This window comes from Salarias fasciatus, chromosome 16, assembly GCF_902148845.1.
Source record: "Salarias fasciatus chromosome 16, fSalaFa1.1, whole genome shotgun sequence".
In the NCBI taxonomy this organism is placed as follows: Eukaryota; Metazoa; Chordata; class Actinopteri; order Blenniiformes; family Blenniidae; genus Salarias; species Salarias fasciatus.
Window position 1 is genome coordinate 15869004 of NC_043760.1, and position 18868 is coordinate 15887871.

At 41.0% G+C, this 18868-nt stretch overlaps 1 protein-coding gene across 4 annotated transcripts in view; it reads right to left on the reverse strand.

Annotated features, from left to right (window-relative positions):
* The window catches only part of pard3bb (par-3 family cell polarity regulator beta b), a 204251-nt gene that overhangs the window by 170944 nt on the left and 14439 nt on the right, over positions 1-18868 (reverse strand). For all 4 annotated transcript variants that reach the window (XM_030111978.1, XM_030111977.1, XM_030111976.1 and 1 more), the window contains exon 2: positions 17103-17204. In XM_030111978.1, coding sequence (XP_029967838.1) covers positions 17103-17204 — 102 coding nt within the window. The remainder of the gene's footprint in view (positions 1-17102; positions 17205-18868) is intronic.

The window sequence follows — 18868 nt, forward strand, 5'->3', positions numbered from 1 at the left end:
CACTCACACATTCAGGGACAGGTTCACTCTTACAAAGCTCTCACTCCGCGCCCGGCACATTACCCTGTCAATGTATTTAAAGCTTTTTTTCAAACTGCAAGTGTGTGATGACAAAACACATACCTCGACAATATATATCTTTCCAACGCGGTTCAGTGAAAGAAAAGAAGTGGGTGCAGTGTGCGTGTGTGTGTGTGAACTGCACCCACTTCTTTCTTTCTCAAGGGGTTGACATGAAAGGTGGTCCCTCTAACATGTCTGTGATTGAGGTGAAGAGCGGAGCTCTGATTGCATTAGCCCTCTGCACAGATCATATCGTCCATAAAGCCCAACCCGTCTCCACGCTTAATGACGCGTGCTCGAACGGACAATCCTCCGTAATACAGATTACAAACCTCCACAAGACTCCAGATGAAGTATCAGATTAGCCTGCAATCTCACAGCCAGGCTTCCTGCTTAATACCTTCAAAGACTTCGATAAAGCCAGATTTTTAAGTCGTTATATCGAGCAGCACATTATGCTTTCTGCCGTTATAATGTAGATCTGCAGCTGTTCTTCACACTTTCTAAAGATGTTCCATCTGATTTGACCACTCTCACATAATACAAACATAATACTCTGCATCGAACATATTCTTCCAAGGTTCTTTATTATACAAGTATGTATATACATTTATATATAAGGAGAGCACACAGTACCTCTGTACCTGTCAGTGCTCGAGAATGGTGGATAATAATGGAGCAGCAAACGGGTTTGACAGCATATACTTTTGTTGAGTTGATTCTTCTGGTAACTTCACTTTTTCACATCCGGCAATTCTTCAACTTCACCGTTTCTGGCAATACTCGGGAGCTCGTGTTACAATTGCATGACCTGCGTGACGCACTGACCCTTTTCAGGTAGCTTTAAATATGTGCATTCAACAATGGGTCTAGCAGGTGTAGTTCTGAGAAGTGTTCCTGTTAAATCCTGCCAGAAGTGGCAGGATATGGATATGGGGGGTTAAAGACTTACATGTGCCTGCATTTTGCTAATTAGAGAAATTCCTGGCCACAAATTATGCAAGGTTAAATGGATGGGTTATCTTCTGTTTATTAAATGTAATTAAATGTCTTGTTCGTCTTACTTCACCAGCACAAAAAGAATACAGACACAGTTCATACACTTGGACCAAAAGATAATCTTGGACATTTAGTTAGTCTGTGGCCAGAAAAGAAAAAAAGAAAAAAAGAAAGAAAATCAGGCACTTCATTAAGATAATTCATCATCACAATGAATCCATGATGAGGTGGCCTTCATAACAATAACAATTAGTAACACACACATGATTTGATGCAGTGGCATGAATCCATCTCTTCTAGGTGAGTCCCAGGTGCGGCTGTGTTTTCTTAATTAAGAGCGGGGGTCCATGAAGACTTCAGGCTTCATCGTTTATTATCCCCATAATTAACCCTTTCTCTTTCATGCGCTCCGTTTCATTTCCATCGCTCTGTTAACCCTTTCACTCTCACTCCTCGTCAATCGTCCGTGTCCTGCTGGTCGACCGCCTCATGCTGTCACCTCGTGCCCATCTCGCACGCCGTTACCATTAACCCCACATTTGTCTTTATTTCTCTGTCTCTTACATAGTTCTTTAATTACCGGCCTTCCTCTGTCTTAGATTTTATTCACTCTGGCAATTAACCCCTTTCTCTCTGGCAACCTCCTGCCTCTCCTTTCATAAGCCCCGACAAATTGCCCCTATCTGTCTCATTCTGGCTCTCTTAATGCTCTCGTTCTCGTCATCACTTTCTCCCTCTCTCCACAGATCTCGCTCTCGTCACCGTTACCAGTATCCTCTCCCCCCACTCACAAATGCCATTACTCAATTAACCCCCGCTGGATCCTAGCTAAGGGTCATCATATGTATCAGGTCTGGATCACATCTGTATGTGCCTTTGACAAATGGAGAGTCCACACACACATACACACACACACACACAGAGACAGGTGTGACTCATAAATGATTGGATTCATTAGAGGAAAGTGTGTAAAAAGGAGGTAAAGGGAGGAAGAGGGGGAGTGAGGTGTAGGGGGGGAGTCAGGCCAAAGCATTACTAAATCCTCAGGACACGGTCAGAGAAGAACTGTGCAAGAGAGGAGAGCAAGAAAGCAAATAAAGCAGCATCAAAGTAAGCTGGGGGAAAAAAAAATCTAATGGAAAGACAAACATCTGCATTAAGCACATGATTTAACCGACTGTCTGGTACCCAAAACAGACACACAAAAAAGAAGAGTGGACAAGGTGAAAATGGGAAGACAAATGGCGGAGAGGCAGGGGAAAAAAAGGAAAATGCAAGATGAAGCATTTAGGTTCATTATGGTGAGCTCCCACTGTTGTCTCCTCTATATGCTCGATCCTAATGAGCAATCTCTCAATGTAGCAGGGATAATGATACATGAACCATGCTAAGATGACCTTTAGGAAACATTTCCATTAAATGGGAAAAATGGGATGCAGCTAGATCCTCCTTAAAGCAGCAGTTAAAAGCAGGATGGTTTGAAATGAGGATAAAACTGGGTGAGAAAATGGAGAGAAAAAAAAGTGTTCCTTTTTTTCTAGAGCTGCTATATATATATATAAAAAAAAAGCTGTATTTTTTTAACCAACCAGGTTGGTGTGACAAAAGGCTTAGCTGTAGAGTTCTTTTTCTTAATACGAGATGGAGAAAAATTACTTTTTTAGGGCTAGGTAACTGCACAGCATGTAGAAACTATATTTCGTACTTATATTTTGCATTGAGAGAGATTGACGAAACCTTTACTCTCAACAAAAGTGTATACATGATGAAAATGTCTGTATTTTCACAAAACCAAACAATTACGAAGGAAAGTTATAACAAGCCCAACATGAAGTCCAATCCTAACACTGCAACTCTGCTGCAAAACACAGAGAAATGTGGAAAAAGAAATAAACTTTTAAAGCTTTTGCATTATGCATGTTTTTCCAAACTCACCCTGACAAGATGGCTTTCAGGCTTTTGTTTGATAGCAACGAGGAAGCTATCTTTCAAGCAGCATCACAGATATCTCAACTCGGGTCTCTATGAATTTCCTTGGTGGGTTGGGGGGTTGGGGGGGGGGGGGGGCAGATTGGAGCCTGTTGAGGGGCAGATTTGGCCCACGGGCCTTATGTTTCACACCCCTGCACTGGCTCATCACAGGACAAATGCATAGACAACACACGCACATATGGAATAACCAAATAAACCCAAATACATGTTTTTGGATTGAAAAAGAAACTGGAACACAAAATGAGAACATGCAAATTGGACATAAAACCCAACCAGACTCAAACAAGGCATATTCTGGTCGTGAGGGTAAAGCACTAACCACTATACACTACCAAGCAGCAAATAATCTCCCATATACATGTTTTCTTTTTACACTTTTCTTCTACCAACAGTGGAAAAAACCTGAAGCAGCAGTACGAAAGTATCTGCTGTTCAATGTACACTTTAGTATGCATTTATGTATTGTTTACATCAATAATCAGTTCTAAATCTACAATCACAGTTTAGATTGACATTATATAGCGACGCACTCATATTCACAAATCGGGTTTTCTATTGATTCGCAACTGAGAAGCAAGACAAATAGTCTTGTTTAGAACGGGCTGCATCCTTTTATTACCAGTGTGGTGCATCCATCCATCCATTCATATGCATGTGTGTAAACTCGTACACATGCACACACACTCACACACACACACACACACATACACACACCCACAGACACAAAGACAAGAACGTGCGCATTTAGCAGATGGCTGGTGGTTAAGAGAGTGTGAATGATAAAATCTGCCCACTATTTCGTCGCCTTGTCCATTATTCCACTCCACTGCTTTTGAAGAGTGTGAGTGCACGCATGTCAGTGTGTGTGTAAGTCTATCCGTGTGTGGAGCTTTCATGTGCCATGTATCTGTGTCGAAGAGAAACAATCCAATCACGTCACTCGAGCAGTTAAATGAACGGTATTAAAATTTAAGCATCAAACTGAAGCATTTAAAACCGCCGTTTAATTTTTTGCTCTATTCTGCTTTTATTGTTTCTACCCATCATGTGTGACGGGATGCAAGCAATCAAACTAATGGAACATTACAGACCTATTCAAAATGTGCCACACGAGCAATATTGTATTGGCCATCTGTGTATGTGATGGAGTGAAACATGACGAGCCCGTCACACACCAGTCTGTGGGACACTGAAGGTTGTGCTTCAAGTCGCTGTGCTGTTGATGGGCAACATGGTGCGATGGTGTGTGGAGAGAAAGTCACACATGTGGGGGTGGTGAGTGTCAGCTGCACTTTAAAGGAGGATTCCGAGCATCACACATCAAGAACTATTAAAACTAAGCAGGAAAACTCAGGAAATTTGTGCTTGTTGGATTATTAACTTTTTCCAAAAAGACTTCTTGAAAATAAATCTTATTCTACTGAACAGCCTGACCGATTCTCTTTAAATGGTACCACATTTGTATAGAAGAGGGCTGGCAAAGATAAGACCCGTGGACCAAAATTGGACCACAAGAGGCTCAAATTTCCAATTTTTTAAACGTACATAACAACACTGATGGTGCCTGCCCACAAGCTCCATCAATTTCCTACATGACATTTATTGCCTATGTGAAAAGCACTACGGCGCATGCTGGGTGCAGTGTGGTGCAATTTGAGCTGCATTGTGCTCAAGCCTTGTCTAAGCTTCCTGCAACTCATTTGCATAAAGTTGAATTTTCCCAACTTTACCAAATGAGGCACATGGAGGTGAGCTCTGACGCCTCGTAAAACTCTTTGAAAATGTCCAAACTAGCGAAACCAACAATGGGAGATATTCAGCAACTACACAGCTCATTTTTCATCTGAAATGTTTTTAGAAATACATCTTGGTGAACTGCTTCAGTAATAAAAGAGAGTTTGTGACCGAGCCGCCACCTTGGTCCAGTTTGAACAGACAGCAGACAGCCTCTGAATCGACGCGTTTGTAGACGCCACCCAGTGGCCTACAAGTTGTACCTTGAATATGAAATGTACCCCGAGACCTGAGCTGAGATGTCAGTGATGCTGCCATGAAAGCTAAAACTAGCAAACTTGCATGAGCCTCAAAAGTCATGTAGTCAGGGGGAGTTTGTAAAAACATGTATCATACAACAACTGCAGGAGACAATTTTTTGAACATGGACAACACATCAGAGCAGAAAGTTTCATCAAGACCCTAAAACTAAGCACTGTCAGTGTAATCCATCCATTTAGACTTTTTTTTTTTTTTTTAAACTGTTAGATTTTTCTTCATACTTTATTCTTGCAATGTGCACTAGGCTAACCTCACCACAGATTTGTTGTGTTAGCACAGAGACCTGGCATGGACATCCGAAGACAGAAGGCTTAGCAAGCTCTTCTGTATTCTTGGGGCTCTCCAGTGGGCACCTGATCAAAGAAACTTTGTTCAATTAGAGATCCAATCCCACAAAAGAGTCATTTTCTGGATAACTGTGTCCAAGTCGCCTTGTAAATCCTGCTAGTATACACTTTTGAGGCACGTCTGTTGAATATACTGTCTGATGACACGAAACAACCTCAAACAGTCTGACTTTATAAGTCAAGATGGACAGTTGGCGGGTTTACGCCAACTCAATGGGGTGTACATAGTCTGTGTGTGTGTGTGTGTGCGCATATATACCCCCCTATGTGTTCATGTTTCAGTCTGCCAAACCATTTGCTCTGGAAGATAACAGGGCAAACAGTTCAAATCTCAGTTAAATATTCAAATGGTGCTCTCTTCTTCTTTCATTTTCTTTCTTTGGCCTGTCTGCTTTACTGTCGGATGTATTGGCAGGCAGGAGAACAATAGGAATCCACAAACAGTCTTATAGGCTCTATCGGCGTTGGCATGGAAGCACAAATTTCACAAGTTATACATATGCTATATTAAAATTCACACCGTGCATCATTTTTTTTCCCAAACCATCTATAAAGCACTCAGTTTTCACGCCGAGTTAATTGTGCCACTTCAAATAAGTGTTCCTGTCCATTCGCAACACGCAGAGGTAATTCCACGGTGCGTTGTTTATATTTTCATCTGCCGTCAGTCGCTTTATGGGCAGCATATGGAGTTGCTTCAAGTCCAGTAGAGATGCATCGCTCCAACTGCAATCAGCAATGGTAATAGTTTTTGAAAGTCAGACAAAATGACAGGACCGTACACTAACCGTGCCACACTAATCGGTAAAGGCACACTCCAAACACTCAAACTGATGCAAAACCCTGAGCAACTAAATACTGTGTGACTTTGACACTTTGACACAGACTCCTATTAGCACACTCAATCAGAAAATGAGCACAAACAAATCTACATACATTTTCTTTGATTTACAACAGATTGCTTACTTAAGTCACAAAGAATTTTATATATTCAGTTATTTATTTTCCCATTTAATGCCATGTTGTTGCCATCACTAAGTTGTCCAGGTCTGAATATATTTATTTTTAATTGTTACTGAAAATCTTTTCATTTTATTTATTTTTTCCTTTAACAACTCTAATCATACTTTTAAATCACTAGTTAGCCCAGAATAATTAAAGGTCACTACAGTAGCTGAATTTTTAGCTCAGTCTTTGATAATGGGAAAATTATTCAGATCAGGTTCCCTGTTAGAGACCGCTGCAGTTGCAGACCCACTCCGCTCTTTCTCAGCTCTCCTCTTTTGTACTGCTGAGCGGGAAAACCAACAGTGGTAAATAGTGCCAGCTGCTGCCAACAGATGCAAGTCCGCAAAGCTTGATCATTCTTTCCCCCAGTCTTTCAGTCTGATCACGGCCTTTGCAACTTAGAAAGTACACACACATTAACATCGTATTTGCAAGACATGATGATCCTTGATACAAATGAATACATTAGGGCCCAGCAAAAACAAAAGCGAGTGAGGAAGGATAATGCGAGGCTGTTGCGCAATTTGACTTGGACGCGAACATAAACAGACGGGACATGAATATGTACGCAGGAGTAATTTGGCGGAGTTAATGTATGTGTTGCATCATTCATGGATTGACTGCTGTCACAACGCTGAATGTTTGAACTTTAAAAACAGCGCTGGGATAATCATTTGGACATTCATCATGAGAGATAATTGCAGTTTTTAGACAATTAACTATTGAGCCAACAGCTCGGCTTGGGTCGGAACATTTTTTGCACGTTCGAATTCTATTGTGCGATTACTTTCTCATATGTAAATGGGATCATTATGTACATGTAGCATAGTGTCGACAACTGGCTCGATGCCAGAAGTCAGAAATGAGATGAAATATGATCCATTCTCAACACAGTCAGACTCCACCCTGTCGGCCAAATACACTGACACTGGAGAGAATGACTGGACAGTCACCATCACTTCTAGGAAACACAGCTGTTCTCTACACTGAAAACAGTCAATGATTACATTGGCTGTGTGTTTCAGGTTTGTTTCATCTGTTGGAGAATCACTTTAAAGTCTATCAGAAGCTTTCCTGGTGGTATATCATGGTGGATAAATGATTTTTACCCACACCTGTGGAAACGTTACACTGAAAAGTTACACTGTATTGTGAAATTTTGAGTCGAGCAAGTTGCGAAGATCTTTCAAATATAATTCACAGTTGATTTTATATATTTAAGGATGATTCAATCTGTCACATCTGCATCTTTTTTCAAAGACTGTCTCAATCATTTGTAATTCAAAAGAAAACCTTTGTTTATTGGAAACTTAACATTGTGATAACTTAAAAATGAGAGACGGGATACGGACTGGTACTGCTTGTGGTGTTTACTCTAGTTTCCTTAGTAACGTCTAAACACTGGCCAGTGCTGTCACACACAACACAGGCACACGGTGTCTCTGAAGGGACAGTTTAAGCAAACACAAGGTAATCCTTTCGCTGCCAGGTTAATACACAACAGAAAACAAATGAAGGGGATTCTCACTTGCTGGTATTCTATTCATCTATCACCACATTTCCTCCAGATAAGAAATTAGACATGAAGTCAAGTCAAGATGCATTTCCAGTACTAGAACACCGGGTTAACAACAGGCCAAAGCTGGAAGCATTCAATGTGAATTATCAATGAAAAATCCATAATTCAACACACTGAATGCCATATATGCAGGTATTCATTTTTTGATACCCCTACCGAGGTATTGGTCAGGTGTTACCCACAAATGGAATAATAACCATCCAAGTCTGCACCGAGCTTTCTCAACCTGCTTCAGGGTCCTCCTCCCCCTCCCTCCTCCACCCTTCTCATTCCATCCCTTTTCTTGCCCATTTTCCCTTCTCCCCAGCTTAGCTCTGTCATTTCCAGGGAACAAAACATGAACCCGTCAGAATGAGGCAATTATGACCCTGTTGGAAGGGTTATTATGCATAATGCCCCATAATCCTCCTCTACAGTTTCCATCATAAATGACAAGAACATTAACTCGATGCAGTATATACCAGCTGACTGAAACTTTTCTCCCTCTTTTTTTTTTTTCCCCAACACTTCGTGAAGGGCAGTGGCCTCAGCTCCACACATACATGCGTGCACACACAGCCGCGGTTAAAGCCTTGATTAGTAAAGATGCTGCAGTTCCAATGTGATTATTCATAGCTGCTTGTTCTGCTGTGACAAGATAATGAAGACAATAGACACCCGCCAGTCAGGCAGCATTTGACTGGATGCTTATGTATTGAGGGAGGGGATGATGAGGTTCTTACTGCATTTTGTGTGTGCTTCGGTGTGTGTGTGTGCGCTGCTGGTTAACATGTCAACATGAATTGAACCATAACCTCGATCAAAACAAAGAGTCTTTAAAGGGATTGGAAAAGAAACGTGCGATGTGACATGACATATTGAGAGGCGGTAATTTGCGTGGGCGGCCTCCGACACAGTCCGCGTTTAATCACAACATTTTAATCCGAGGCAATTTAACAAAAAACATGATTATTTAGGAGAGTGGGGGAAAAAAAAAAAAAAAACAGGCAGACAGACTTCCTGGAAATCTCATTGTTCACCTAGCAGCTCTGTGTTCAGATTAATAATCACATTCATGGTGCGTTAAGCATTAATAAGTTAGGATGATTATTTTCTAAAGCCGAGCCACCATCATTAATTCTTTCCGACGTTGTTATTCTACACCGGAGTCGGTGACTTTAATTCAAGTTTTATTGAAAAAAAAAAAAAAGAAAGAAAATCACTCACTGTTTCTATTTTTCATCCCCCAATCAGACAGATTTTGTTTTTCAAGAATAATACCCAGATTGAAGTGCTATTTGTATGAAGCAGGTATCTTTTTTTTTTTACTTGTTTTTCATAAAGCAAAGATTAGCACTTAGCCTGTAAGATTTATCCTTCACTTGAGGTTGTCTGTGAGTGGCTGCTCTGTTATCTCCAGCTCCCAGGGTTGGGTGGGCTCGACCCCACACTTAGTTCATTTCATGAGACGGCTTTACCGCTTAAGAAGCATGTTTTCTGTTGATATTTTACTGAGCCCGCATCTTTTCTTGGCTACGATTATAGATTATATGGGAGATTATCTCACTCAGTGAAAACACATGTCAATCTGACAGAAGTTAGGCACCCCCTGTTTTATTTATATATCCGTTTTATTTGGTCCTTTGCTTTCAAGGCGTGATGAATTTTACCATACACACCGAGCATTTTGTTAAAATATACTTTTCTTTCTCCTCTGGTCTTATTGCTGTTTTTCCAGGCTGCCCTAATCATATTTATCAATTGATCTCAGAGGGCAAAAGAGTTCAGATATATTTTCCTTTCCAGGCGTGATGTCAGCTCGTAAAGGTTAAGTGAATGAACAGGAAGGACACACACACTCTCTCACACACAAACACACACAAAAAAACAGTACTCTCTTCACCTTTGCCCCCGCAGCCCTCCATGCGAAGTGGCAAACTGGTATGAATAATATTGACCTTCTACTAAAGAAAGCATCGCAGCTTATTGCTTTCACACGTTGCACTGGTTTCATTTGCTGGGTTTCCTTGTGGGAAGGTGTGTGTAAAACTCTACACAGAGGGAGGATGTATTCTACATTTGGACGCTATGGTGAGCTGAGGTGTGCTCTGCTGAACTTATATGACCCAGTTCACTCAAAATATGAGGAAATATTGAGGAAAGCATGGTAGAAAAGCATCAAAAATCAATAATTTCCATAATTAAATCTTACTTCAGATTTTTTTTTTTTTTTGTAAAAGTCAGCATTTACTGAAATAGTATTGGCAATCAGCTGGCTAAAGCAACTTTACACGCTAATACTAGTCAGTTAATCCAATGAGAGTTCTCTTGATGTACAAGTCTGCTGAACTGCCCTGCAGCCACCCACCACTAGTTGGAGCTACACAGCTGTCAGACAGCAGTACGATTTCCACGTGGTCATGCTTGAAAAGACTGCAGTTTGAAAACCACGCAGTGAGCAGTCAGAGAGCAAAACAGTGCCAACTGGCAGGGCTTTCATCTAGAAATTGAAAATAAAAAATGTCAAAATGTAGGTTGTGTCTGAAAAAAAAGTAGTGGTATATAATCATAAAGGTATATAATTGTTTTTATTTGACCCTTTACATTTTTTTTTAATTAACAAAAGCATTAGGACATTATGTGGAGATTTTTCAGTCTCACAATAAAATCACTCAGACAATCAGATGGCACACTTTCAGATCCTAATGGAGCTGATTCCAGGTCGATGGTGCAGAATAAGAGAAAACCGTTTCTCCTAATTCTGCACAATCTGACTGAATAAAGTGACGATATTCTGAGTAATGTCGATGGTGACCTGTGTGTTAAAGCAACATGTAGGTAGGCAATGTGAAAAGGAGTATGCCAGGAATGGATTGATAGATAACGCTGAGTTAATGCAAAAAGCAGAGAGAGGATAGCGATAGCCAGCTGACCAACAAATACAAAGTACCATGCTGGGTAAGACGTGAGCATCCAGTTATGAATCTTCAGCTCTATGATAAGGGAAAAGAACAGGTTGCAGCCACACAGGTACTAACGCCTATTCTTGTGGCACATAATTAAAATGTTTTAAGTGAAAGGATGATCCTTCAGCATGAACCAGCTGTTTTCAGTTACAAAGACAATTATTAAACCAACTCAGAGCATGGTCAGACAAGACTATGTCACGTAGTTTTTTTCAGCAAAATGTCCTGATCAACAGTGTTGGAGGCTTTGGATAAGTTGAAGAAGAGTGCAGTGCAACAACTCCTATTGTCTAACACCTCAGCAGTGTTCTTGAGAACTTTCATGCGTTTCTTCCTGAAACTAGAATGAGAGTTTGACAGAACACGTACACAAATAATTTGTCAACTTCCCTATAACTTTGTCTAAAATAGAAGTTTGCAAACTGACCAGTAATTGTTTAAGACTGAGTGTTCATCGCTTTTTTAAAAAATGGAAAAGCATAAGCTTCCACATTTCTGGTGCAACATTATGATGAATTGACAGATGTCAGAATATGACAGACAGGTTCTGCAATTATAACTGCAGCCAGTCATAAACACTAGAGTACACTGCTTGCTGATATTTTGGGGTCTTTAAATCTTTTCCAACATCCTGAAGTGCACATGGGACAAAGAAAAAAGTGTCATCACAACCTTTTAAAAATTAACCTGCAAGGAACAGATGAGGCCGTTCTCAGACCAGTATTGCTTCATTTACCCAGACACACTGTAATCGTGCCCGATAAAGAGGAGACAACCTTGTGAATCCCAGCAACAATCTTGCAAGATTTACCTCCACCTAATCTATAGGCAAAGGCCTCAATGCAGAATAAGTTGAGCTGGGATAGAAAACTTCAGAGTGCAGAGTGCACAACATTTAAAATCCTAAATGGTTGTTGAAGATTGTGAATACATTAGGCTTCAAAGGGCACAGAAATACACACATTTCAAGACCAATGTATACACACAGTGATTGTTTCACCTTTCATTTAGGACACATGATAATGTTTCAAGTGAAAACGCATCATTTTTTATTTCAGTTAAGTTTACACAGATGATGTCCTTCTACATGAAATTGGAAGAAATGCTTGAAACAATGAAGTTAGCATGGCAGGCCACCAGTTAGCACTGTTGAGTTTGTTTGTCTTTTTTTTTTTTTTCTTAAACGCAAGAAACGAAACCAGTTTTAATTTTCAGTTGAAAAGTTTTTCATGTAAACATGTTGAGGATTGATGATGAAGTTAGTTGTCACTGTCATCCCTATAGTGAACACTAAAGCATAACAGGCCATGCAAAACCATTGAAAAAACATCAGTACTCGTGGCGTGTTTGAATGTGTGTTCCGTCCTACCAGTTCTTTGAGGTTAAACATACAGTAAAACATATAAATGTACATCCTTGCTCTTTCAAGGGGCACCGAAGTCATAAAGTCTTTAACCTGTCAAATGTGGAGGAGACTCTGATATCATCTCATTGTCATTTTTCTTTATGTGCCCTCACTTTTCCCATCATATAATAATCATATGTATTGGGTCTCATGGACCAATTGTCTTGTGTGTATGTAAGCTGGTGTACCTGGCAGTCCTTGAAAAGGGTACAAGGACCATAAAGCTCCATTCTTGAGGACCCCAGATGTCAGCCATTAGCCCAATTGTGAATTATACTTGATGAGGCTGTGGCCTCATTGGTAAATTGCAGAACACTGACACATATATCAGTCTCCTCTGACAGTCAACATATATTAACAGAGCAGCCTTTACTATATCTGCATACTGTGTGTACTGTGAAACTGAATTACCAGCTCATACAGATATACGACCTCCAACATTATGTCTTTTTCAGTGATTTACAATGCCACTTGGTCTATGCAATAAAAATTCTCCTTTACGTTTTGATAGGTCAAAATGGTCTCTGTTCATGACTGAAGCCATGGAGGACACACCATCATAAAAAGCATGATAATAATCATAACTGAGTGTGTTTGAGGCAGCGCAGCAGAGAGCATTCTTTGATCTTGCATCTCATTTGCCTGGAAAGTCTGTGTGCAGTGTGTGTATCTAATCATGTGTATGCGACATTATTGTCCCACAACAAACATCAATATCAAACAAGGCAGGAGCGCTTCTCCCCCATCCTTCCATTACCAGATAACCTTTCAAGCAAACGCTGCTGCCTGTTAAGTCTGTTTCTGCATACCTACAAGATGGGGAAAATACATTAGGAATTACACTTCCAGCAACATAGAAAATGCTGATGGGAATCCATATTTTCTGCTTACTTTTCATTTTCTTTGGCATAAAGCCATGAGTGGGCTTGGAAAACAGCGTGCATGGGAGACATAAGAATTATGGAGAAAGAGAGGAGGTGGGGCTTGAGGTTAGGGACGTTGATCAACTCGGTAAATTTGCAAACCTTGCATGGAAGGTTCAACCAGATTGTTACACAGTTGTCCAACACAGTGTTTTCATTTTAAAAGTGAAAGTGGGTTTGAGGAGCTCAGAAACCAGCGCAGACAGAACTTTTTTTGCGCTTCAATCAGGTTAAAGAGGAGTTAACAAGCTGCGTTGTATTACTCAACATGTGAACTGTGCACCGTGCTCTTCTACGCCTTGCTTATTCTTCTGTCAAGAACTTCAAGCCACTGCAGTTATTTTAAAGTGAAATATAAACAAAGTTGCTTGCTTGATTGTTTGCTCGCTGTTGTGCAATGGCCCAGAAGGGTCACCACTAGGCCAAGGCTAAACGAAACACAAATGTAAATACCACAACATTCATCCGAAAGAGACCGGTAAGTCAGAATAAAAAGAGCTCTCCTCAGGTTCTTCTATGAAACTGGCAGCTTCAGCCACTGTCTCCACTTCGGACAGGAAGAGACTGGGCGAGCTGATCCGAAGAGCTCGGTCAGTCTGATGCTGCTCTCTGGAATCAGTACAGGAGGTGGGAGAGAGGAGCGCTCCCACCTCATACATGAGATCAGTGAACAGCTCCAACAACAACACACTCCTTCAACCCGAGAGCGCAAAAGAGAAAGGTCCTCCCTTCTACCGTCCAACGTCACATCCAGCACTGCACCCAGCAAACAGACACAATGAAGGCTCTTGTCTTCATTTTTCATTGTGGTAAACCTTCTTGGCTAAAGCATAAATGTATTGATTGCATGTTAGTCAATCATGGTGTGGGCTCTTGGTTTCTCTTAAAAACACAGAATCACTCTGTGTGGCACATGTCAGCTTGCAAAATAGGCTATAGATATTAAAACAAGATTTTAAAGCTAAGTCTACTCAGAATGTATGGTGTCGTGTAATTATCTGCAACAGATCTGTACACGATACAATGTTTGCTGACAACGCCAACCTCTCAACCCAGCTAATATACATATAGAGATATGATCACGGAGGAAGCAGAATCAATGCAACAAGAACGCCCTTCAACAAGGGGTGCACACGCAAAGGCCAAGAGATCTGACAGGGTTATCATGACGGTGCATCGAGATCCTGACTGCATGTTGGTACCGGCTGTAAATGAGGCCTGAAGAACACGTGAGAACATTTGCCTACAGCTGCTGCAGAATCACCACCTCAAACTCAAGGCGAGGAATTGAGCCCTCTTTCCCTGACGTATCACTTCACAACACTTTGCGGATTTCTGAAGCCATATTTTTGACCTCCGTCTTGAGCAGCCCCAAAATATCTTGTGTTTTCTCTATGGTTATAAACCTAAAGCCACGCAGTCTGAGTCGGCCTAGAGTAAAACACTCATCTGGGATTAGGAGCCATTTATTCATCTCAGCTCAGTAATACTATGAAAGCCTCGCTTCGGAATCCAATGAATATTTCACACTTTCATTTCATATGCAATCTCTGGTGCTCAGAAGTGCGTACTGCTGGATATCATATTCTCTACAGTTTATTTCTTTGTGTGTGTGTGTGTGTGTGTGTGTGTGTGTGTGTGTGTGTGTGTGTGTGTGTGTTGGGGGGGTATTGAGAGTGGGACTTTATTTGATCCCAGTGCTGAAGTGTGTATTTTGTAGGATTTATGTGCTTTTATATTCAGATTCGGTGCTGCATCCAGTATTTCAACATATGTTTGGTGCACGTTCTCTGCATTCTGAGGTGTAACACAAAGCGCGGGTATCCTTTTTGAGCAAATCTGCAACGGAGACAGCATTCAGTGCAAAGTTGGGAAAATATAAAGGCTGTGTGCATCATTAGGCTGCTCCACCACAAGGACATCAATTTGTACTCAGCGTATCGCTGACCTTCGTATGGGAACCTGTTAGACCAGCTCACAGCCTGTTATTCAAATGATTTAATGCTTATCTACTCACTTCTACTTCCACTTCTTGTTTTGAAATCAGCTCAATGCTCAGCCGGTTGTATGAAAAGGCAGCACATCATGTCGGTTGTATGCTGCCGTTTTCCCGCGGCTCCTTAAAGCATGTATCTGCATAACACTGAATCGCACTGAACTGTAGGATTTGATACCAGGAAGTGATCGCTGGACAACATTTTGAGGTGAAGGGGAAGTGTGCATCCAATCTGAACTACTTCTGACCAGACGTTACGTTCCACTGGCTGAACTCCACACTCTAACACCTCCGCATAAAAAAAAAAAAAACAGAAGAAGAGGAGGAAAAAAAAAAGTGTTGCCAACAGGATCACAGTTGCACATGGACAAGTGACAACTAGCCAACAGCGGGGCCGCTGCACGCTGCGCTCTGAATCTCACCAAAACCATGGCAACAGACTCTCATAATAGTAATCCCCGAGGTCAGTAGTTGGTCTCCTGACTCTTTTATTGCCCCTTGTCACTGAGTCACGTGGCCTCTGGGCTGTGGGCTTAGTGGGACATGTAGCCTTCCCCACTGGGGTCAGTTCCATTAGCAAAAAGAAAATAAAAGATGAAAATGTAATTAGAAAAACAGAACTCTGGCTTGGTTTGAACTAGCAGTGCTTTTCTGTTCACATTAAAGAAGAAGAATTATTATTTTGACAGGAAACTGAAGAAAAGAGGCCTGAGTAACAGTTGAACAAAGAGGGAGCTCTTCTCTTCCCAAAGGTTTCTCAGAGCCCTGAGAGGAATTGCAAACTACAGCAACTTTGTTCTTAATTAGTTGAGAGAAATTCCAAAGAATCCTGCAGTATTTATACATCCTTGAAGGCATACAGTACGAGTGGAGGACATGGAAATACGCTCGCTGTACATTAGCTTTTCTTGCCAGCAGGTTCTTCAACTTTTTCTTGTGGTGACCTAAATGAAAAATTCAGTAATTCACCATAGGACTCAGGTTCATTAAAACATGTTGACAATGTTTTAATGCAGAAAGACGCCAAGAAAGGGGCTCAACGTTCACTGAAGGTCCTGTTCCGTGGTTCAAAAAGTACTTATTCAAGACAATTTATCACATGATAATAATTCCAGGGTTCATGAGAGAGAACAAAAAAAAAAAAAAAAAAATAAGAACCTCACCTCGTTCAATGAAAAATGACACATTCCTCAAGGGGAGAGTTAGAAAATCTGAAGATGTATGGATCAAGACTGCCTCAAGTTTCCAAAAGTGAATTGCTAATGACACAGCCTCATGCTAAAGGCAAGATAAAACCTTTACCTTTGAATTCTGCTCAAGAGGCAATATTCAATCCGAGGGAGTGGCTGATGGCCACTGCAGCTGAATACTGTTCAGTGTGAACACACACACACTCACACTCACACTCACACTCTCACACACACACACACACACACACACACACACACACACACACACACACTGCTAGACAGAGATATCCACTTAAATCCTTGCAAAAGTAAAAGTGTGGCTACTTGATAAGAATACAACAAAAGGATTATCATGTATTTCATGGGAAGAATAAAGTATATAATTGACAGTGATGGTTCACCTTAAAACTTTAGTTTTCTGATACTGTCCTGATCAAAAAACTTTTGTCTTTTTTTTTCTGAGGCCTTTAAATATACCAGCTAACTGGCTAAAAACCTTGTGTACATTTTACTTAAAAGTTGTAAGAAAAACAAATTACACATAAACCATACATCAACCTCGAGTAACTAGTCGGTGCATTTTGCCTGATTGGTTCTTACCTTGTCTTTGTCTTCAACCAGATCGCTGAGGATATCATCAGGGTCCAAAATCCCCCCGTCACAGTATTCCACATGATGAGTCCGAACCAGGAAATCTCCTTCCTACGACATGAAACACAACCACTGTGAATTAGCAGAAGGTTTTTGTCACTGTGTGATAATTCGGGTCACTTGGCAGCAGTCATCTTCTATTTTTTCGAAAAACACATTTCTTGTTTATAACAACGGTTGTGATCTTGTCACAACACAGACTCTACGTGACAGCAAAAAGACTGTTCCGTGTAAAGCTCTGGGAACAGTGAAGACAATGAAACCCATTTGCGGTTAAACTTATTCTCTGGACTGACCACAACATTGTGCTGGAGATTCTGAAAAATGGGGTGGTGCTCTGTGGAAAATGCAAAGTTGTTTCATTCCATCCTGAAGTACGGAGACTCCATTTAGGTTGATCAGAAAAATGGAAGCTACCGAGTTTAATCTGTGAAAACACAGAAAAATAACATTCTTTTTTGCAAACGATGGGGTGTAAGAAAAACTGATCGCGTCGAGTTTGTTCTTTCAGTGCACACGTGGATTTTATTTTGCAGTACTCAAACAAAATCAGTTTCTTTTTTTTATTCCTGCAAAAATACAGTACTTTACAGTACTGAAAACTTCAAAAGATTGATGAGTCTGAGCACATTACGACAAATAATTTCACAGTGTTTATTGTCTGTTAATTCTCTCTCCAGAAGAAACAATCATGTCGAATACAATGTGATGCAGCCCATGGTAGTTTGCATGTTCTCCCCATGCGTCGGTATTTTCTCATAGTTAAAAAACACCGGGAGGTAAAGCTGATTGGTGATCCTAAATGAACCTGAAGTGTGTGTGTGTGTGTGTGTGTGTGTGTGTGTGTGTGTGTGTGTGTGTGTGTGTGTGTGTGTGTGTGTGTGTGTGTTCTCGTATTTCTATCCTTGTTGGGGCCAAATGTCCCCACAAGGATAGCAAAACATGGAACGACGTGCCTTGTGGGGACCTTTTTCTGGTCCTAAGTAGGAGAAACAGTGTTTTCTTGACCATGTTGTTGTTACTGAAAAAAGTAAAAGTGCAAAAACATTTCTTTAGGGTTAGGCTTTATTGTGGTGTGGGTTAGGGTTAGGGTAAGGGTCAGGGTTAGGGGCTAGACATGAATGGGAGTCAATGGAAGGTCCCCACAAGGATAGAAATACGAGACCGTGCGTGTGTGTGTGTGTGTGTGTGTGTGTGTGTTTCTGCCTGCTATGGACTGGTGATTGGGCCACGGTGTAACCTTCCTTTGCCTGTATTCAGCTGGGATAAGCTCCAGCACCATGTGAGCCTGAACTGAACAAAGCCATGTAGACCACAGACAGAAATTGTGATGCACTGTGGGATCACACTTCTTTCTATCAGATCCAACATTGATTTCAGAAATAGTTTGATCATTTGATGGATCAAACCAGACTTGTCAGCCTTCACTCCCTCCATGCAACAATGAGAACTGGCCGGACATGACCCCTTTTCTTGCTTTTGAGCCACTTCTGATAGATACTGACCAGACTGGGAACAAAACACAAGAGCTGCAATTTGAGCAATTTTAGACTCTGACTCAGTCGTCAAGCGGTGCGAATTTGGTCCTTGACAAACAGACTCAAATCCTTGCAGTTGTTCATTTTCCTGCTTTTTGCATTCACTTGCTGCATAATACTGACAAGTGTCATGATAAATCATTGTTAATCCCTTCACCAGCCAGTGGTCATGAAGGA